Here is a 23,042-nt window from a genome sequence, read left to right on the forward strand (position 1 = left end):
GGTGTGGCGAAGTACAGCAGTGAGAGCAGAGGAGTGTTTGGCCAACATGAAAGAGCTCCTGGGGGTGGGTTTGTGCTCTCTGACAGCTCTGCAGCTGTTGGCTTCACCCCTCGAGGCTTGGGGAGATGCTGAGCCCTTCCAAATGAGCCTGGAACGCATCAAAGCTATGTTCTGTCAAGGCAGCCCCAATCCTTTCTGACATTACTGAGCATTTAACTCCTCCCTAGAAGCCTCATTTCTGTGCAGCAAATTCTCCCCATCCTCCAAGGAACCTCCCTTTCTTTACACTGTCAGACTGTCTTTTACTGATGAACTTCTTTCTAGTAGTTTCCATGCTTACTCACACATGTTTAAATCTCAAATAACTTCTGCACAAGAATAACATGTCTTTGGCCATTGTGCTCATGAGCTCACAACAGCTGCGGTGACCTGCACAGGACAGAGCCAGTCCATATGTTCCATGGGTAGAGAGAGGCTCATTTGGCCCACTCCTCTCTGAAGAGCTAATGGCAGTTAATGGGAGCAAAGGGGGGGGTCATTTTCTTCAATGGTATAGCTGCTGGTAACTGGTGGGGAGAAGAAGGGGTTCAGCTGGAATGGGAGGGGGATAAGAGAGGGTAATGGAAATATATGTGATCAAAATACAATATATACATGAATGAAATTGTCAAAAAACAAAAAAAAAATAAAGTTAGGGCAGCTAGGAATGGAAAATGAAGCTATAAACAAGGTGGGGAGAAATAGTATGTCTTCCCATTAGACAGTAAATTCTATGAGAATTATGTCTTATATTCACCTCAGCTATTAGCACTGTGTTGTACATAGAAGACCCTCCATCTTCAATTGACTGACTTAATATTTCAAAGTGAGAACAGTAACAAGACTGCTTCCCAGGCCAGGGGTACCCACTGTGACCAGACCAGTGGCTTTGAAACCAGGCCCTCTCTCCACAGACCTCTTGGGAATCTCAGTCCTACCTCGATCCTACTGCAAGAGAATCTCTGGGGACATGGACCCCAAAACCCTCTGACAATTATCTGATACAGAAAGTGAGAGACAGTGGTTTAAAGTCAATACCAAAGCCATGTGATTCTATGAGAAATGTGAATAGGACAACTCCACAAATGTCCCAGATCTACAAAAAGATAAACACTTTATATTGTTCCTTCAGTGACTCTCTTCCTCATTCATCCTGGCTAGGTTTTTTGTTTGTTTGTTTTGAGGCTGGGTCTCACTTTAGCCCCGACTGACTTGGAACCCACTCCTGTGGCCCCAGGCTGGTCTTAAACTCACAGTTTTCCTCCCATCTCAGCCTCCCAAGTACTAGGACAAAAGGCGTGAGCCACCACACCTGGCTCATTATTTATTCATTCTGTATATTTGATGCACACCTATTATGAGACAGAGTTGCACCAAATGAACCCCTGCCACAAAGAATATAAGATTTGGGGATGAGGAATAAGCTATCAAAAGAAAAGTTTAAAAAATACCTGAAAAGCTGGGTGTGGTAGCACATGCCTTTAATCCTAGCACTTGGGAAGCAGAGGCAGGAGGATCATCGCCATGACATCGAGGCCACCCTGCGACTACATAGTGAATTCCAGGTCACTCTAGGTCAGAGTGAAACCCTACCTCAAAAAAAAAAAAAATTAAAAAATAAACCCTTAAAAATCTATCTTTCCTCTATACTTTGTGCAGCCCCTCTACTTTGCCTGACAAGTAAATAGTAAAGTTAGAGGAGGAGAACAAATTAGAATTTTCCCAAACTCTGCCTACCCTGGTGGGCCGTGGTATGGTGGCGTCTGGACTACAGACACAGGGTGTGGTGGTTTGAGTCAGGGGTCCCCCATAAACTTCGGTGTTCTGAATGCTAGGTCCCCAGCTGATAGCAATTTATGAATTACAGCCCCCTGGAGGCAGTGTACTGTTGGGGGCGGGCTTATGGGTGCTGTAGTCAGCTGCTTCTTGCCAGTGTTTGGCACGCTCTCCTGTTGCTGTTGTCCATCTGTTGTTGGACAAGAAATGACGTCCACCCTCTGCTCATACCATCACTTCCCCCGCCATCATGGGGCTTCCCCTTGAGTCTGTAAGCCAAACTAAGCCCTTTTGTTTTCCCACCAGGTACTCTTGGTCGGGAGTTTTCTGTCAGCAGTGTGAACCTGGCTGCAGCACCGGGATACAGTGTTTTGCCTTCCACTTCCTCAGCAGCCGCTCCTTCCCTCTCACGCTGGAAGCCCAGGTGAGCCTTCGCCCTCGGCCCTGAGGTGGCAGCAGGTGACGCACATCAATGGTTCAGGGACGGGCACATGTGCTAAGCTACTCCAGTCACAAGACTCTCAGAAGTTCTGTGGAAGTTATGAAGGAAAAGTGTGGCTCATCTTGAAGGAGATGGAACATGATAAGAGACGCCAGAACAGCGGAAGGCCACCCTGAGGAGAGCCCCTAGAGCTACTAAGGGGTATCCCCAGAAGCACCCCATCCCCATAAAAACAAAGCCATGGCAACAGAAGGCAGATGGAGAGAAACCAAGTCCTAATGATCTCATTTGGGCCTTGAATCGAGCCATACATGCAGCCACAACCACTCCTGAACTGTTCAATAACATAAGCCAATAAATTCCTTTACCTAAGTCAACAGACTTAGTTGAGACAATTTTCTGTTACATGAAGAGAGAGAGAGAGAGCGTGCCAGCCCACGCTCATTTATGTCAATGCAGGGGCCATAGAGCCTGCATTCTCACATAGTTTTAATGTCGAAAGTCACCCTCAAAGGCAGTGTGGCAGCCTGAGAAGCAGAAAACCGACACTAATGATCAGAAAACAATGCATTGTAGAGCCTTGCTACTTAAGGTGTTCACTGTGGACCAGGAGCATTAGCAGCTCCTGACAGCTTGTTAGACATGAACAGTTGGACCTTGTCCCAGACCTCCTGAATCAGAAATGCGATTTGACAAGAGCCCATGTGATCTGCATATACAATGAAGTTTGAGATGCTCTGTCAGAATACTGACTGTGCAACTTTCTGGCAGAGCAAATTACCTGATTTCTTTGTTTTTGTCACATTGCATGGTGGAGATCATAACAACACAATGTGACAATGTGCAATGTTTGGTGCAAAACCAAAATAATCTCAGGTTTCAGTCATGGATCTTCCACAACTACAACCTTGGGCAAGTTACTGAACTTCTATTAGCCTCAGTATCCTCATCTGTAAAACTGAGATAATAACACCCGTCAGGCAGGATTGACGTCAGGATGAAAGTAGATAATGTATGTAAAGTGCTTTGTGCATTACTTGTCCCAGAGTACCAGGACTCAATTAAAGGTACATTTCACGTTGTACTCTTATAATTACTATTATTAGCCACCCTTCACACCTCATGGGATGAGGTGATTGTGAAACACAAAAGACAGTGTATGGGAAAAAATTGGTAAAATCAGTTGTAGTCCTTAACTGATCTGGATACGGAGGTTCATGGAGGTTAAGCACGGTGTCTAAGCTCCTCAAAGCCGAAAGGGATAGAGCCTTGGATGATACCACCACTTTCCAGTCTGGCATAGGTCACAGGGATGCTCTGTTTCTGTGACTCTTCTCCTACCAGACTGGGCTCCTCACCAGCCTGCCCCTCTGTGTCTGTGGCCCCCCACCCAGTCCCTGCCCACAGTGAACATTCAGTAAACATCTATCTACTGAACGCGAGCCCTGCTCACCTGAGCCACAGCTTTGCACCACCCCTAACAATCTCCCCGGGAAGGTTATGTCCATGTGTTGGTACTTTAAGGAACTGATTACTGCTGTTCATCCTAATTAGAATCTCAGGATGACATTCACTTGGAGACCAAAGCTCCACTGGGAACTTAGGGCAGAAATTCGCTTCCAATCCTCAGGGAGAATCTGAGAGAAAAGGAACCAGCTGTGTACAAAACAGAGCTGGGCTTTAATTTAATGACACTTTCATTAGGAAAAAAAAAAAAAAATCCAGGTTGTGCCTGAAGCAGAACTGTTGGCAGTAGAAGGCGTAATGCAAGCAAAGCAGAACGAGGACTTGGGAAACTGGCTGACTTATTGCGCATGTACAGATGGAGGCTTGTCAGAACGCTGGTCCTTGCTAGAAGCAACCACTGATGATGTCAGCCTTGAAGATGAAGGGCAGATTAGTAGCTGTGAGTTGTGAACAAATTAGATTCTAAGTAAACATGGAAATGAACTGGGAAAATTCCTATGAAATAGGACATTAGAATGCATAAAACAAAAGGGTTGATTTAAGCACAAATATGGCACTAGTTATAATAAATCCAAGTGGACTAAGTGGCCCAGTTATGAGAACTCCTGCAAATCAACAAGAAGACACAATGTAAAAGAAAGCAAAAAAAAAAAAAATTAAATGGGTTGGAGAGATGGCTTAGTGGTTAAGGCGCTTGCCTGTGAAGCCTGAGGACCCATGTCCCACTCACCAAATCCCATCTAAGCCAGACGCACAAAGGTAAGGCAAGTGCAAGGTTGCACATGTCCACTAGGTGGCACAAGTGTCTGGAGGTGGATTGCAATGTTTGAGGCCCTAGTGGGCCAATTCTCACTCTCTCACTCTCTCTAGAAAAATAAAATAATAAAAAGAAAATCATGGGCAGATGATGTAAGAGAACTTTCCCTGTATGAAGATCCAGATGGAACAGGCAAGAAACGTGAAAATCACTCCCTGTTAATACCATCAGGAAAATAAAAAGTAAAACTGCCGGGTGTAGTGGTGCACACCTTTAATCTCAGCACTCAGGGGGCAGAGGTGGGAGGATCGCCATGAGTTCAAGGCTACCCTGAGATTAATTGGTGAATTCCAGGTCAGCCTGGGCTAGAGCAAAACCCTGCCTTGAAAAACCAAACCAAACCAAAACAAAACAAAAATAAAAACATAAAACCGTTATCCTCACTCCCTAATTAAAAAGCCAGACAAGGTAAAGTTAGCAAGAATGTGGTCCATTGCATGTCCTTTTACTACCAGGAAGAATGTGAAATTGTACCCACTGGTTTTGGAAAGAGCTCTGTGTTTTCCAGTAATGTTAGCATACCTTGCAACCCAGCAATTCCAACCCCAGAGACTCATGTACTGCCTGGTTATATGATCAAGTGTGTTTTCCCCAAGACAACATGTTTGACAAGGATATTAGCATGGACCCAGGGGCTTCTGGGTACTGTCCATACTCAACTTTGGTGGTGGTTTTTTAAAAAAATTTTTGTACATTTTTATCTATTTGAGAGTGACAGACAGAGACAGAAAGAGGCAGAGAGAGAGAGAGAGAATGAGCGCGCCAGGGCCTCCAGTCACTGCAAACGAACTCCAGATGCATGTGCCCCCTTATGCATCTGGCTAACATGATGTGGGTTCTAGGGAATCGAGCCTCACACCAGGGTCCTTAGGTTTCACAGACAAGCGCTTAAATGATAAGCCATGTCTCCAGACCTGGTGGTGGTTTTACAGGATGTATAACATCTCGTTCAAGATTAGTTCTTAAATTGCATAATATATGATTAGTAATTAATTTCTCAAAGATATTATACATCTTAGTATGAAGAAAATAAAAATGTACCAAAACAAAGCCCTTTTGGGACTGACTGGATTCATCTGAGTTCTGTTAGTAGCCAAGTCAGTCAAATGTTGCTTAGAAGGACTTCTAAGGCACGCTGCAGAGATGGCTTAACTGTTAAGGTGCTTGCCTATGATGCCTAACAACTCATGTTCAAATCTCCAGGTCCCACATAGCCAGATGCAGAGTGGCACAAGCAAGCAATGTCCACATGTCTGGAGTTCGTTCACAGCAGGCAGAAGATCCTGACATGCCCATTCTCTCTCTCTTGCTTTCTCAAAAGTAAAAATAATAAAAATGAAGGATTTCTAAGGCACCTAAGATATAACTGTGGAGTTGGGAAGATTGCTCCATGGTTAAAGGCACTTGCTTGCAAAGCCTGCTGACCTTTGCCAATCCCCCAGTACCCATGCCATAAAAAAACCTAATTTGGGGCTGGAGAGGTGACTCAGTGGTTGAAGTCTCTTGCTTGCATAGCCTGATAGCCTGGGTTCTATTCCCTATTACCCACATAAAACCAGATGCATAAAGTGGTGCATGCATCTACAATTCATCTGCAGTAGCAAGAGGCCCTGGCATGCCTATTCTCTCTCTCCTAATAAATAAATAAATAAATAAATAAATAAATAAATAAATAAATAATAAATAAAATAAGAGGCTATAACTACAGGGGAGGGAGGAGAGAACAAGAGATCAAAATAAAAGTGATGGAAAAAGAAAAAGCTATTGAGGTCTAAATGGGTAGAAAGAAATTATATTCATGGGTTTATGCCTGGAATTATCTTCATCAAAACACAACCATCTTTCCCTTCTTACTTTCTCCCACAAGACTTCTGTAATCATCATCTGAAAAGTCTTCCTCAGCTCCCAGCTAGTCACAAGCATCGTGCTCATCTCACTAAACAATTTTCTTGCCATGCTGTAATTTGCCTTTCCAAGCATCATCCTCAACAGTAATGAGCAATCTGTTAATCATCCCTATTGTCTTCCCAAGCATCACTTGGGTCAATGCCTGGCAAATGGGAAAGTTCAGCTTCGCCTGTCGAAGGACGAATGAAGAAGAGGATGTGTTACCTTTAGCTGCAATTCCTGATATCTCTTGGACATCCGAATGAGCAACTTCTCACTGTTGATCACAGCGGGTTTTTCTTGGTAATACTGGACCATGGCCTGGGCAGCTTCTGTGTAAGCCATCTCTAAAAAAGCCTAGGAAAGACAGGATGGAGATACACTGGATTTGATTTTACTGACCTTCAACAAAGTTCAGTACAAGGTATGACTCCATGCAGGTAAAGTGGGAACAGGGGAAATAACTGATGGTGACAGAAATGATTAAAGTCCAGCTTCCTTCCAGGGTGGGGGTGGTAAGTTGATTGGGTTGAGCCCTAGGGAAGTCTGATGTTCTGGAAATGCCCTATAACTTTTGTTTGTTTGTTTTAACTCTTCACCCATTTATTGGGTTACTGTGAAAACCTCATAAATGATCTGGTTTTCATCCTGGCCTCCGAATCCCAGCACAAAAGAATTTCAGCAAAGCAGTAGCAGAGATCCACTTCTGTGCTCAAGACCCCCCAGTGATGACGCTTCATTTTCCGGATGGAAAGCTAAAAGCCCATGTGATCGGCCTGCTGCCCCTGGGACTCATATCTCTGCTGCTCTGCCCAGCTCCTTCCTCTCCAGCCCTCAGGCCTCCTTGATGGCCTTCAAAACCATCCAATACTACCTTTGCTCTGAGTTCATCTATGTTGCTCCTCAATGCCTTGCTCAGCTTCCTGATGAGGTCTACCAGCCCTGACCCATTCAGTTTAAGTTTTCAATTCCACCCCGTGAAGCCGACCTGAATTCTCAATTCTAACTGATTCGTCTAACTGAAGCCATTTGTAATGGGCTGGCTTCTGGGCTGTTGGGACCTTTTGCAGCTAGGTACTTTCACAGGAGAAAGAGCCTGTGTATAGGCATTCTGAATGAAATGCCCTACATTTTGACCCGGGTGTTAGTTATATGGAGATACACATGTAAAAGTATTTATAGAGCCACTCACTGCACAGTAGTGTACTACATGCACTCCTGAATATATGTTTTATATCCCAATAAAAGAGACACATCAGTACAAGGAAGAACTCTCTTTGATCCCATCTGTTCAAAGAGAACTTTTTATTGACTTTACCAAAAGAGCTCATTATAGGATGGCCCTTCTCCTGCTCTCCATGGTTACTAAACACTATTCTTAATTATGTCCATTCTGGTTATATCATGCCATGGAAGGCTTCCTGGGATGGGAGGCTCCATTAACGCACTTCCCAGTGGGGCTATTGCACATGCAGCCTTGAATTGCTATTTGGTGGTGGTAACAGCCAGAGGTCTAAGCCCCAGGTTACCTGAGCTCTCCCATGTCTTATAAAGAAAGAAATGTATTCAAAAACCCAGGGGCACCGGGCATGGTGGTGCACGCCTTTAATCCTCGCACTCAGAAGGCAGAGGTAGGTGGGTCACTGTGAGCTCAAAGCCAGCCTGAGACAACATATTGAATTCTAAGTAAGCCTGGGCTAGAGCAAGATCCTACCTTTAAAAAAAAAAAAAAAAAAAAAAAACAACCAGGGGCTCATAAGCCCATAGAGTCAAAGAAATACCAGGCTGTTGTGAGTTGGAGAAAGGAGACCCCGGACTACATTGACACAGCCTCTTGCTCTTCATTTAACTGTACGTATGAAACCCTTACAGAGAAATGAGCTCTTCCACTCCATCTGTGTCTACAGAATATCTACACAGACTATTTGGATAGACTTATCTTTACCCAGTAGCTGTTGTGATAAATTCCTGGCTGTTAGGATTTCTTAGCTTTCTTTTGTTGATACTATACTGCCTTGTACCCATGTCAGTCCTTATAGGTTAAGTGGGGGGAAAATGCCTTGTGACAAGGGAGTCCTTGTTGTGAGCTCCTAATTTTCCCATTTTCATTGCTCCCCTCTTCTTCCCCAACCCCCCAGTCCCCCCCCCCCGTGTTCTGGTTGAGTTCAGATGTACAAATTTTCTTCACGTCTTCACAGTTGTGTGGAGTGTGTGTCACTAATAAGTCAAAATGCTTCAGAGTTTTATTTCAAATTATACCGCCCTCCTGCTTGATCTAAACATTTAACACCTCAAGCTGTCACTGGGGTAACATTAATCTAGGCAGGGTCATTGCATTAATGTTGTAAACTGACTTTTCATACATTTATCCAGAATAGAACCCCCAAAAAGCAAGCACAGAGACAGAATTCTATCTCCAGGTTGAGGGGGAAGACCACTAATGATCTACTAGGTTTTTGAGTTTCCAGAGTTCACACCTTCACTGGGGAAAGAATTCCTCCATTGGATTCCTAAAGCAAAAATAGCTACTAAAATAAAGACAAAGTATACTGACTTCTGACCATCCTCCTCTTATAATATACTCTTCTCCCCTTGACTTTAAAAATGAAGACAAACTTGTACAGTCCCCATGGGCTCGGTCAGTTCCCATAGGTTCAGGATTCCCAGGTCCTTGGATCCGTGTGGCCTCCCTCAACTCCTTTCTGCTCTCCTGCTAGGAAACCCAAGGGCCTCACACATGGACAGCAGGAACCAGTGAAGACACCACTTCCTAGGTCTTGGCTGGCTCACAGCCAAGTACCAGAAGTGATAAGCTTAGATGTGACAGTAGCAGTTCAGGAGGTTTATAACACAGCAAAAACATTCGAGTCTTTAAATTTTTATCTGGAGGCTAACAATTAGATTTTCTATATTAGCAAGCACCTCATGCCAAAGTGACTCTCCTCCTCCCTTCTAGGCAATTCAGAAAGGCCTGTACCCAGCATAAGTAGGGCAATGTAGAGCCAGGGAGACAAAACGACCAACATAAACCTCTGTGTCATGCCAAAAGAAATCAGCTGTGTGTTGCCTCTTTATGTTAAGCATGGGTATACAGGGCATGTCCATCTACCCGCATCATGAATGTGCTTGGGCCTACCTGATTAGTTGACTTCATGAGGATGTAATTAGTGACCTTTCCAAAGGGCAGCCCCAGGTTAATCACATCGTTCTCAGTGCAGCTGCCCTCTGGTAGATTGCAGATGTGCACCACACGTCCAGCACCTTTCCGCTGTGCAAACTGCTGGGACAAAGAGCAGTGGTGAGTCTTTAAAAGGAAGTTCCCTCTTCCCTTCTAGTACAGACCTTCCTAAGGCCATCTTCCCCTAAGCAATGATTGAAAAATGGTCATTTACAAAACCAGTGCAGGCCAGGAGTGGTGGCACATGCCTTTAATGCCCGCGCTCTGGAGGCAGAGGTGGAAGGATCTCTGTGAGTTTGAGGCCAGCAGTGAGTTATAGGTCAGCCTGGGTTATAGTGAAACCCTATCTCAAAACAAACAAGCAAACAACAACAACAACAAAACCCCAAGCCTAAAACCAACCAACCAAACAAAAACTCAATGCAGGAAAGAAGTCCATTTATAGTTACACATAAATACCACTACTATGTCATATATTTTAAAAAGGATTCAAATTTCTACCAAGCAGTTACTTCCAAGGCTGGAATAAGGCCTCAGATGCTACTTGGGGCAGATGCATGTACTCCTAGTGATGAGTTCTATATCTACAACCTTTCAAGATACACTATCTCAATATTAAATAAAACTTAAAAGTATAGTCCATGGTCCTATGAATCAAAGCTCTCAGAAAAAAAGGCTGATTGACACATTAAAACTTCTATGATTAGGGCTGGAGGGATGGTTAAGCAATTAAGGCATTTGCCTGCAAAGCCCAATGACCCAGGTTCTATTTCCCTGTACCCAGTGAAAGTCAGGTGCACAAAGTGGCACAGGCGTCTCAAGTTCTTTTGCAGTGGCTAGAAGCCCTGGCATGCCCTTTCTCCCTCTCTCTCTCTCAAATAAATAAATAGAAATTTACAGAAACTTGATTAGACTATGATTAGAGAAACTTGATTAGACTATGATTAGAGAGTTATAGCTTTGGAGACAAATTATCTCGGGCTCTCTTAGCCCCTAAGTAGCTCTTATTGCCCACCTCTGTGAATGACCAAACATCCTTGTGAGTATGAGATAAATGCTGTTGGAATGTATAAACAGTCCCCTAGGTTCCATCCAAAGACAAAGAATGTCATCAGATAACATATGAGGCTTATAACACATGGCTATAACCCTGATGTTTCTGCCAATGCATTTTTTAAAAAGTCTTGACTTATAACTTTCTTTGTTCCATTCTTTTAAAATCCTCATAAAACTGCTACTACATTGGAAAATGGAATTTGTAAACCTAAACCTGGGCCACAGTCACTCTTATTTGGTTTCAGAATAAACTGCCTCTGGTTTGCTTTGAGGTGAGAGCTGTGTTGTGTTTTTGCATCAACAATCTATCTCACAGGAAAAAATAAAAGAGAGAGGAAAACTGCATCAATAAACAAAGACATGTACAAGGACACTTACTGAGTACTCCATGGGGTGGCAAAATGTTTTGGAAACAGTCTGTACATCCAGCAGCTGGGGAACATTTAAGTAAATGATGGTTCAGGCATACAACAGAAAGCTTCATGACCAGTAAAAGGAGAGGGCAAGTGTGCAGACATGGGATCTTTTAAAAAATATTTATTTACTTATTTAAGAGAGAGGCAGAGAAAGAAAGAGAGAGAGAGAGAGAGAGAGAGAGAGAGAGAGAGAATGGGCACACCAGGGCCTCTAGTCACTGCAAATGAACTTCTGACACATGAGCCACCTTGTGCATCTGGCTTACGTGGGTCCTGGAGAATTGAACCTGTTTTCTTAAGCAAGCGACTTAACCTCTAAGCCATTTCTTCAGCCTATGAAAGATGTTTTGTTTTGTTTTTTTTTGTTGTTGTTGTTGCTTTTTAGAGGTAGGGTCTCACTCTAGCCCAGGCTGACCTGGAATTCACTATGGAGTCTCAGGGTGGCCTCAAAGTCATGGCAATCCTCCTACCTCTGCCTCCCTAATGCTGAGATTAAAGGCATGCACCACTACATCCGGCCTATAACATATTTTTAAAACAGATTATCAAGTGAAAGCTTGGTTGCCAATTAGTGTGCATACTAAAATGTCACTTTCTATAATTAAACGACACAAGAATGAGAGAAAGCGAGTATTAGTACATTTTCTGGTAATGATCAGAAGTGGGTAACAGGCACTCAGGGCTAACTATCCTACCTTCTTCAGTTTTGTATGTTTGATTTCTTTTTCCCAATGGGGAAATTTAAAGGCTATAAACACACTACCGAGAGAAAAGGCGTGGGACAGTTATCAAGCTGTCAAGACTGGTTACGCTCAGAGGCAGAGCAGGAAGGGAACAAGGGCAAACATGTTGAACCTGTTTCAGATATACCTCATATTGCTTGACTTGCAATAAAAAAAAAAAAAATCCCAGTTTAGAAAGTAAAAGGAACATAGAAAAGTTTGTGGGAACTAAATACCCATACCCAGGCATTCATAGCACCAACCTGTGGGTTAGGGCAGTGGTTTTTTAAATCTGATTTTTAGATTTGGGATCTTTTCTTCAAATAAAAACCTGCTCTCCAGCTAAGTATGCGTGACAAATAAAGGAGGAGCCTCTCTAGTCAAACCTTGGGGCTCAGAGCCCTGCTTCCATCCCCGCCAGGTGTCTCCCAAGGCAGATCGAAGGAACACATCTTGGAGAAGCCAAACATGGGCCTAATCCAAGCTCCTGGGGGACGGGGTTAGGGGAGGAAGTATGTCCATTAGGTCTAGTCAAGCCTTAATCAACATTAATCACCAGAAGTTTCAGGATTTAGGAAACATATGCCGACCCTATGTGGAAGAGAAGGATGCAATTTTCCAAACTGGAAACCTACTCTAATAAGCATGACCTATACATGCATAGCCCTCGTGTTTACTATAAAGTGAACTCCAGCATTATGTTTGATGTGGGTCTGACTTTGCTTGGAACGTAGATGGGGAATGACTGAATTCTCATCCCTAACAAGGGCTGACAGGTAGGCAACTCGACCAGTGAAACAGCCCACATTTGTCTCATCTGGGTTGAGGACAGTACATCAGGAAAGAATTTCCTGTTGTGGCTCAGCCTTGAATTGAGACACTCCAGTGCCCCTTGCAGACTCCGCCCTCAGCAGTGTCCACCTGTCTAGCACTTTCCCAGAGATGAGCACTGGATTCAGCCGGGTTTCTGGCAGCCCATGTCCCTTCCCCTCAGCAGGACCCCTCCTCACCCCACAGAGTGCAAATGAACTGTATACAGCTGGCAGATTCGGACCCTGGGCTGTGGAGCCTGAACGCTTCTGCAGGAAGGGGGACAAGAGGGCTGTTGTGAGGCAGGATGGGATTGTTGCCTTCCCTTGGAGTAGTCCAAAGGCACAGCCAGCTGAGCTTTCAAATAGGGCAAAGGGGCTGGTTGAGTTCATCACCAGGAGAGCTGGGCCTGGGCACTCCACCTGGTCTCCTGTGAACATAGCACATTTCTGTTCTGTGTGACTTTGCATGATTGGTCTGGGTAACATGTGCTTGGACAACAGAACAGACGTGGGCATGTGGAGTGGTTTTAGAAGGTCTCTCTCCAGCCTGTCTAGTTGCCTAGTGACCAAGCACGAGGACCAGCGCCTTTCTCATTGTCTACTCTGGCCTAAAAGAACCACTCTGGAGGCCTTATCTGAGCACAGCAGAATAAACAGGAACATGCCACCCAGAAAGTAAAACTTCGCAGCTGCCAGTCACCAGAGACCCATCCACACAATACACTTCAGTGCTGAAGGCCTAAAATGAATGTGTCTCAACCAGGGTTTTACTCACATTCCAGAGACACCCTTCCTCTTTTAGTCAGAAATAGAAATGGACGTTCATGAATCCCTATGCTGTCATTTATTAAGGTATCCATGTGAATTTAGCATTCTTCCAGTTCATTATCTCAATTTGGGGCTTCCCAAGTGATAAACTACAAACAGGTTTTCAGAGGGCCAAGATTCAGGCTGGAGGCCACAGACCCCAGTGAGCCACCCTATCAGATGCTCATTTTCTAACTGAGCCATGAAGTGAAACCTCCATGGAACCATGAATCTAGAAAATCGCTGTGTTAATGATTTGCTCTGGGTTGGGTTTGGTTTCAGGGCATGTGGTAATTCCTAACAAGAACTCGTTCATGTAGTAAAATCTTTTGCCAACATTTTATTTAGAAAAGTTTAGTCTAAGTTCTTTTTCATCTTTGATCTAAAGTACTCTTGTGGTGGTTGAATTTGACTTAGGTTCAAAACCGTGTTTAGGACTGGATATGGCTTAGTGGAAGAACCACAGGACCCAGGTTCAATTCCCCAGTACCCACATACTCCAGATGCACAAGGCAGCACATGCGTCTGGAGTTTGTTTGCATTGGCTAGAAGCTCTGGTGTGCCCATTCTCTCTTTCTGTCTTTCTCTCCCCCTCTTTCTCTCCTTCTCAAATATTTTTTTTTAAGTTTGATTCATAAAGCATGGAGCATCAATGAGTATTATCACTATATTCTTGAAACAACCTATACAAGCATGGCTTCATTTGCCCTACACTCCATGGGAGAGCTGACTGAGAAGGGAAGGGGGCAAAGAGTGGAAGGGAGATCCCTGGGTGGTGTATCTGGAGTCAAGTTTGTTCCCTGAGGGCCCTGACAACTGTAAATGCTTTTGGGCAAGCAGCATGATACTATGTAGTAATTCACTATACTAACACACTGGGTTCACTAACACACCCAAGAGGTCTTTGACGTTAACAATACAGGAGCCCTTCCCTTAGCACTGTGGAATATATTCCAAACCTGATTCATGAAACCATGGATAGTACCAAATGTGATTTCGACTGCTTTTTCCTTATACATACATGGCTATGATTAAGTTTCCTTTATAAATTAGACACAATAAAAAGTGAATAATAACGAATAGAACAATTGCAGCAATATTGTATAATAAAAGTTACTTTAAAATTATGAATTTGAATGGCATTTTCCATTTAATATTTTTAGACCTTAGTTGAGCTTGGGTAACTGAAATTGTGCAAAGCTCAACTAAGGATAAGGGGGACAGACTGCTTTCTGGAGGGTGCTAAACAATACTTCTGATATTCTAAAGACTGACGTAATATTGTGCTTCAATACACGGATACTGTGTCAAATTATTTTTTGGGTTTTTTTGGGGGGGGTAGGGTCTCACTCTAGCCCAGGCTGACCTGGTATTTACTATGTACTCTCAGGCTAACCTTAAACTCAGTGATCCTCCTACCTTGGCCTCCAGAGTGCTGGGATTAAAGGCATGTGCCACCACACCCAGCCCAAATTAAATTTTGCATGAGGATGACTGTGTACTCACAGTCCTTAGCTAACACACTGCCATCTGACTTAGTATGCAAATATCCTGAAAGCCTAACTTAGGGGTATACTTACATACCAATCACAACAGCATCACTTCAGCCCATTATAGGCAGCTAAGTGATAGGCCCAGGTTCTGGTAAGGCAAACTCCAATGTGCAACCAATCCGACTGTCTTTGTACCTTCCTTACCTTCCCTGTCCATGAGTGCTCCCTGCCCAGATCTTTGTTCTGGTGCTAAGGGAAGCTTGGATTATTCTGCTCAGTTTAGCAGTTACATGCAACTTCCATGACAATGTTCACTTAATATCAGAAATGTGGTTGGTGTGTCTCCGTGCTTGATTAGTAAAAATGTGTAACTAGGTAATTACTCATTAATATCTTCACAGATAAGATCTTTCTAAACATGGATGGAATGTGGGATAGTGGGTGCTTGAGGTAGGAATAAGTATTAGAAGGGAATTTGGGTTTAAAAAAGCTCTGAGCTTCCTTGATATAGTAGGAAGAATCTCAGCACAGGCAGGGGATGACAGGTTCCAGTCCCCATCTAGTCACTGATTAGCTGCAGAACCAGTTTCCCTTTCTGAACACTAGTTACTCACTATCTGGAATGAGGAAGATGGTTGAAATGTTTAAAGCCTTATTAGAGGTAAACTATCTCTGCTTATGTGACTCAGAGTTCTCAAATTGTGGTCCTCCCAGAAGCCTTGCCAAGCAAAGCCTTAAGGTACAGGATAATGGTAACTCCGCACCTGGGCTCAGCTCTACGTAAACAGAAAAGTCGCGTCTTCCACCCACTGTCCTGGGGAGTGTACCATTTGTCCTCCCTCTCCATGAGATCAGCTGCTCATCCCTGCGAGTCCACAAGGCCGTTCAGTCTTCCATGTGTTGCTGGTGATCTCATCTTTATAGTGCTATTGATAAGGTCGGAGCAGAAGTGCCTTGTTTATGAGCTGTGTTTCTCTGACTGACTGCTGCCATGGTGCCAGAAAGGGCTGAGACAGCAGACACACTGAGAGGAGCTGAAGACACACACGTCTCTGGCCTTTCGGAGAACACACCTACATCAGGTGTGTGCATTACAGACACCAGGTACCAGAGGGAGAGCAATGGGAGAGAGGGACGCAGACCTGAGCCTGTGTCTCTGCAACCTCATAACTAAGTGTGGGCCAGTCTGCCAACCCACATTTGCTTGTCTGTAAAGACAAGAGAATAAAATCTGATTCCACAGACTTGAAACGCCACAGTGTAAGTCAAGTGTTTAGGTACAATGCCTGGCCTCCAACAGGCTCCCAGAAATAAATGCTTATCTCCTTCTTTCCACCAACAATTAAAGGATATGCTGTGATGATCTTGGAGTGGGGGGAAATATTGCTGTGATTAAGTAAGAGGGTGTCCATGCTCTTGGGAAATCATGCTGAAATAGAGGTGAAATGGACAATGTCTTCAAGGTATTTGAAAGAGATTTGGGGGGAGTCGGGCGTGGTGGCGCACGCCTTTAATCCCAGCACTCGGGAGGCAGAGGTAGTAGGATTGCCATGAGTTCGAGGCCACTCTGAGACTACATAGTGAATTCCATGTCAGCCTGAGCCACAGTGAGATCCTACCTTGAAAAACCAAAAAAAAGAAAAAAAGAAAAAGAAAAAAATGAGATTTGGGGGAAAAAGACTTCACTGACTAAAGAAGATAGATGGATAGTCAGATAGATAGATAGATAGATAGATAGATAGATAGATAGATAGATAGATAGATAAATAGAGATATATAGATGGTGGCTAGATAGATGATAGAGGTACATGATAGATATAGATAATAGACCTATAGGTATATAGATATAGAAGTCTTGAAAAGATGATGAAATGAATGGGGAGAGATATAAAAGAATACTGAGTCTGGGTAAGTTATACAGAAGTTCCTTATGCCTTTTTGGTAACTTTTCTGTAAGTTTGAAATATATTAAAAGTAACAAGAATACATTTTAAAATATGAGCTCTGGAGCTGAAAAGCAGATGGCTTCCAGGCAAACGTCTCGATCTTACCAACATGAGTTTTTGATGTGAGGTGCTGATGGCTCAGTTCACACCCGGCCACCCTGACTGGTGCTGAGTTCCCAGGAGGCACAAAAGTGACAGGTGCACTTGAAACTTTCCAGGCCAAGGTCAGAGCTCTAAAAGAGCTAAGGTGTCTGGGCTGTAACCAAAGCCCTAATTACCAACCTAAAGGGACAATCACCCTTTCTCAGCTAGAGGAGGCTTCAGCAGGCCAGCGCTAATCTTGAGTGCCCCCACATGGGATCAGAGGCCCGAGCTGGGTGCTTTCTCCTGCTGGGGCTCCTATGCTGCGTCTAATGGGTCATGTTCCCAGGTCCCAGACCTCTCAAGTCCCTCACACATTTTTTATAGCTGGGTGGAAATGTGAAAGGAGCAAACAGACTTGTCTCTGAAGATACAACCTTTCCTCACCCTTGTATGCATGTAGAAACAGGCTTTGTGCATGAGTTCAAAGAAGAGGCCCAGTTCAAATAAGTTAGACTTATAATAAGGAGGTGGCTCAGGGCAGCAGACCTGGGCGGTGAGCGTAGCCTATTGGTGGGCTCACAGCAGCGGCAGGTCATAGGTTTGTAGATTTGACCTTCAGTATGTGACTTCAGTGCTACAACCTGACTCTTTGACTGATTTCTTTTCCTTTCCCCTTTCTCCTCTCTTCGTTCCCTTCCTCTCTCCTCCCTTCCTCTTGTCTTCTCCTATCCTTCCCTCCCCTTTCTTTTCCTTTTCATGAGAGTCTCATTTATCTAGGCTGGCCTCAAGCACACTATATGAAGTTGAGTCTGGCCTTGAACTCCTGATCTTCCTGCCTCCTGAATGACCTAGTTTTGTATGGCAGACACAAGGCCAATGGCACATGGGTGTGGATTCTACATCTGCTTCTACCGCATACATAAGCTTTGAGTTAGAGTCAGTTCACTGCTGGGGCCACCCTTGTCCAGGGATCTTGGGGGGTGTGCCTGCTGAACAACTTTATCACTGCAGTGTTCAAACTGGAGGTCATGCAGTCCACACTGAATGTCATGACAATGAGGTCTGGGAGAAGATGAGCTTAACTCATGGCCAATTAACTCGTGATAGATTTGTGACTGAAAAGTGATCGATTTGAGGGCTGGAGTGATGACTTAGCAGCTGATGTTGCCTGCAAAGCCTAAGGACCCAGGTTTGAGTCCTCAGTAAGCCAGATGCACAAGGTGATACATATGTCTGGAGTTTGTTTGTGGTGACTGGAGGCCCTGGTACCCTCATTCCCTCTCTTTTTCTCTCTTAAATAAATAAAATGAAAATGAAAATATGTAAATAAATAAGTGATCTCATGGAGGGGCTGGAGATATGGCTCAGCAGTTAAGGCACTTGCCTGCAAAGACTAAGGACCTGGGTTTGATTCCCGAAGACTCATGTAAACTCAGATGCACAAGGTGGCACATTTGGAGTTTGTTTGCAGTGGGTAGAGGCCCTCGTGCCTCCTTTCTCTCCCCTCCTTTCTCTCTCTCTCTTTCTTTGTCTCTTTCTTTTACTGTCTCTCTCAGACAAATAAATAAAATATTTAAAAGACCTCATTGAAAAATCTATCAACCACAGGCTTGATGACGTAATGTGAAAAGATCATATGTGATGTGATAAAATAAGATAGGTTTTTATGTTTGATATGGGAAAGTGTCTAGAAATTTAAAATATGTACTGAGAAAGTTGGACATGTTGGTACATACCAATAAATCACAGCTTTTAGGAGGCTGAGGCAGAAGGTTTACAAGAACTAGGCCAACCTGGATAACACAGTGAGAGCCTGTGTCAAATTTTTAAAAAAATAAGTACTAAGAGCTATGTTAAGTGAAAAATAGCAAATTATATAAAAGGTTATAAACTGGGCATGGTTGCACATGTCTTTAATTCCAGCACTCATGAGGCAGAGGTAGGAGGATCACTGTGAGTTTGAGGCCAGACTGGAATTACATATATTGCTCTAGGCACCTGTATGCTGACTAGAGATACACAGTTGTATGGAGCACAAGTTTACCTTCAGGTTTCTTTGCAAAGTAGGATTTTTCTATCTTTTATGTTTCTGTCAGAGTTAGAATTATTTTTAGACTATATCTGTATTACTTTTGCAACAAGAAAAACAATAGTCAACATAAGCCAGGCATGGTAGCTCATGCCTTTAATCCCAGCACTCAGGAGGCTAAGGTAGGAGGATTTTTGTGAGTTTGAAGTCATCCTGAGCTACAGAATGAGTTCTAGGTCAGCCTGGGCTACAGTGAGACACTGCCTCAAAAAAAGGGGGGGCTAGAGAGATAGCTTAATAGTTAAGGCATTTGCCTGTGAAGCCAAAGGACCCAGGTTCAATTCCCCAGGATCCATGTAAGCCAGATGCACAAGGTGGTGCATGTGTCTGGAGTTCGTTTACAATGACTAATGGCCCTGGCATGCCCATTCTCTCTCTCTCTCCCCCCAAAATAAATAAATAAAAATTTTAAAAGTCAATCAATAAACAAACAAAAAGGGGGATATAAAATATCTTATTAAAAATCAAAGATTAATAAAAAGAAAAGAAAAAGAACCTAGAAAATAAAACCTATCCAGATCTCCTCTCTTTGAAAATGTAGCAGGTCTCTCTTGCTGAGGGGCAGAGAAATGAGAGCTATAGTGTTGAGGCAACAAACAGGACAGGCACCATCACTGCCTTCATGCTCAAAGACGTCAGGACACTGGTCTGCTCTGAGCCGTGGACGTGGAATGTCAAGCAGGACAGACAAATGTTCTAGAAACAGCCAGCAATCTGTGGGACAACCTGTGACTTAAACTTCTGGCTTTCTACAGACATTTATGTTTCCTTCGGTCCCGGTGACTTTCTTCATCCAAGTAAGTGTATTGATGCGAAAGACAACAATTTAAAACTGTGCCTCGTCCCAAGCCAGTGAAGTCCACTTGTATCAGGCACTACATAAACACGAAGGTGGCTGTGAAAACTTCAAGGTGGTTTTGTGGGGACAGTCACGGGCAAAACACATCTTAGACAGGCGCAAAGAAACTATTTATGGCCTGAGAAGGTCCAGACGGTCCCTTGAAGAAACCTGATTACTCTGTTTATGACGACTCAGCGGGCCAAGGAGAAGACACCTCGGCTCTGTCAAATGGCATAGCCCAAGTGAAAGGGGACCCTGGCTGGGGTGGGAGAGACTGGGGACACACACAAATCATGTTCCAATAGCAAACACAGCATACAACTGTCACTCCAGTGTCCCGTCTCTGTCAAAACATAATTGGAGAGGAGAAGTTTGGACTCCAGCAGAGACAAGAGGAGTCTAAATTCAGCCCAGCTGTTGCCAAAAGGGCCCGTGGTGGTGACAGATGGTTTTTGTGGTGGTTTTAGATTTTGTGGCATTTGGTATGTTCCTCAGTCCTTCAGCCCTGTGTCGCTTTGTTCTGCTGAAAAACAGGGAGATTTAGACACAATGACTGTTCTTTGCTCTACAAACAATAGTAGTCGGCCAGCGGCAAGGTCCTGGCTATACCTGGTTTTGTTCCACAAAATGTTTTCTTGAAAAGATGTATGGAAACAGAATCAGAAAAAAAAAATTAAACCAGATGTTGGCACATGATTAGGGTATGCTAATAGAGGAAAAAGCATCGCAGCCCCTGTGGGATCTCCAAGGGGCACTTTCACGCCCACACTCAGGATTGTGTCTCCATGTGAATTTTTGCAATAAGCAGTAAGGCAAGAGAAATGTATACTATGCAAAAAAAGCTCATGGTCCTTCTTGGAACCTGGCAAAGTCTCTTTCAGTGACAGTACCCACCTTCTGATGTATCTGCTTGTCTTTGAAGGTCAGTATTTGTAGGTGGCGGGGAGAAATCAACAATAAGTTACAAAATATTTTTCAGCAGTGCATTAATTTCTCAGCTTCTCTGCTAATGTCAGTATTTTTGTATTTCAGGTTTTTCAAAAAAGAACTCTACGTGCCTTCAACTCCATCTGCCAGAAGTGGCTACCCTGATTCTAGAATCTAACAGAAGGATACAGAGCAAAGCAATGTTAAATGCGGGAAGTGCCTGGACAGGTTTTTGTCCTTGCCTCCACATATCCTCAGGAAGGTACATGTGACCAGCAAGACTGAACAAAATTTATGATGATAAGCCAACGAAGTGATGCTTCTCCCCTTCTGTGGCGTCTATAGGGAATGCCTCTAGCAGCCTGTGTTCATCTTGGGAAGTGCTGCCTTCACGCAGAAGAATTTGGATGTCCCAAGTGACTGGTCTTTTCGCCTTGCTCCATGGCTGGCTGAAGAGCAAGGTAGCTTTCATATTCCCTGGAACCATTTATGGGGAGGCCATATGCAAAAGGGAGAGGGACTTGCTAAGGAGAAGAATCTTAACGAGCAAGAGAGCTCTGAGGTCCTCAAAGCATGGCGGGCAGCTTGGTTCAGTGGTAAAAACCGAGGCTCCCAGAGCCAGTTTGCCTGGCTTCAAACCACCTCCTTTCACCAGTTACATGGCCTTAGATAAGGCACTAAGTCTTGCTAGGCCTCGAGTTCTCAAACGTATGGTAAGGATAATACAGCACCCACCTCATGGCATTGTCTGGAGGACTACATGAGCTAATATGACATGAAAATGCTAAGAACACATTAAGCACCACAGAAATGTTTGCTGTCATTACTATCATTCTATAATGTCTAGACCTCCATCACCTGCTCACTTCCTATGTAGAAAGCAAAATGTTTTAGGTAAACTCTGCACCTTTCAGAGGAAGTTGCATCAGAGCTTTTGAGGATTAACAATATCAGCATCATCATCCACACAGGCCATCCCATTGCCTGTGCTTGTCCGGCTTGTGTGTCATTGAAGGTGCTTTCATGGGAACCTCCAAACATCTAAGGAGGCTGGAGAGATGGCTCACTGGGTAAAGGGCTTGCTGTGTAGGCATAAGGACCAGAGTTTGCATCCGTAGCACCTCTGTAAAATGCCAGGTGTCACGGCACGCATCTGTAACCGCAGTTCCAGGGAGGTGGAGACAGGGACGACCTCGGGCTCACTGTCTCCCTGGTCTAATCATATCAGTGAGCTCTAGGTTCAGCAAGAGACTCTGCCTCCAAGAATACAAGTGGAGAGTGATGAAGGAAGACCCCCAGCCTTGACTTCTGGTCTCCACACACACATGCATGTGCACCTGGATGCACAGAGACCCACATGTGCAGACATGAATACATGCATGTACACACACACACACACACAATCTAAAAAGAAGCAGGGATGACTGGTAGGCAGAGTGGTGCAAGGTGACACTGGTACCACGACCCACCCTCAGTCACCGCAGTCACAGAGCTAGCTGACGGGGCCAACCTTGACTAGAAGGGTTTTCCCACCACTGTGGAGCTAAGGGGTCTTTGCTCACCAACAGTCACTATTACGTCTCACATACAGGACAGTGTGCAAAGCGTTACCACACACTCTGTCCATCTGAGCCTCACAAGGACAGTACTCTCCTGGGGCTGACCCAAGGCTACCACTGACCTAGGCATGGTTCTCAGTGATGAGATTGTGTGAGGGAAACAAAAAACTCTCTTTGACAAAAATACATAAAATGGGGCTGGAGAGATGGCTTAGTGGTTAAGTACTTGCCTATGAAGCCTAAGAACCCCTGTTCGAGGCTCCATTCCCCAGGACCCACGTTAGCCAGATGCACAAGGGGGTGCATGTATCTGGAGTTCATTTGCAGTGGCTGGAGGCCCTGGCGCACCCATTCATTCTCTCTCTCTCTCTCTCTTGCTCGCTCGCTCGCTCTTTCTGCCTCTTTCTCTGTCACTCTCAAATAAATAAATAAAAATGCTCTAAATATTAAAGAAGAAAGCTCTTTTAAAAATACATAAAATGACATCAAAACAAGAGACTGAGAAGGGGAGGGGATAAGATGGAGAGTGGAGATTCAAAGGCAAAGTGGGGGAGGGAGGGAATTACCATAGTCTATTGTCTATAATTATGGAAACTGTCAATAAAAAAATAAATAAAACCCTGAAAAAATAAACAATACATTTTTAAAAAAATTCTCTTTGACAACCAGGCACGGTGGTGCACA

General features: G+C 44.0%; 1 protein-coding gene across 2 annotated transcripts in view; it reads right to left on the minus strand.

Moving 5' to 3' along the window:
* Window positions 1-23,042, minus strand: part of Rbm20 (RNA binding motif protein 20) — a 242,048-nt gene that overhangs the window by 33,141 nt on the left and 185,865 nt on the right. Inside the window, exons 6-7 of one of the 2 annotated variants that reach the window (XM_004659350.2) lie at window positions 9,565-9,705; window positions 6,654-6,785 (exon numbers count right to left, since the gene is read on the minus strand). In XM_004659350.2, the coding sequence (XP_004659407.2) occupies window positions 6,654-6,785; window positions 9,565-9,705 (273 nt within the window). Of the gene's footprint in view, window positions 1-6,653; window positions 6,786-9,564; window positions 9,709-23,042 lie in introns of both variants that reach the window. The other variant, XM_004659351.2, reaches the window with a different exon arrangement.

Source organism: Jaculus jaculus, chromosome 1 (genome assembly GCF_020740685.1).
Source record: "Jaculus jaculus isolate mJacJac1 chromosome 1, mJacJac1.mat.Y.cur, whole genome shotgun sequence".
Taxonomy (NCBI): Eukaryota; Metazoa; Chordata; class Mammalia; order Rodentia; family Dipodidae; genus Jaculus; species Jaculus jaculus.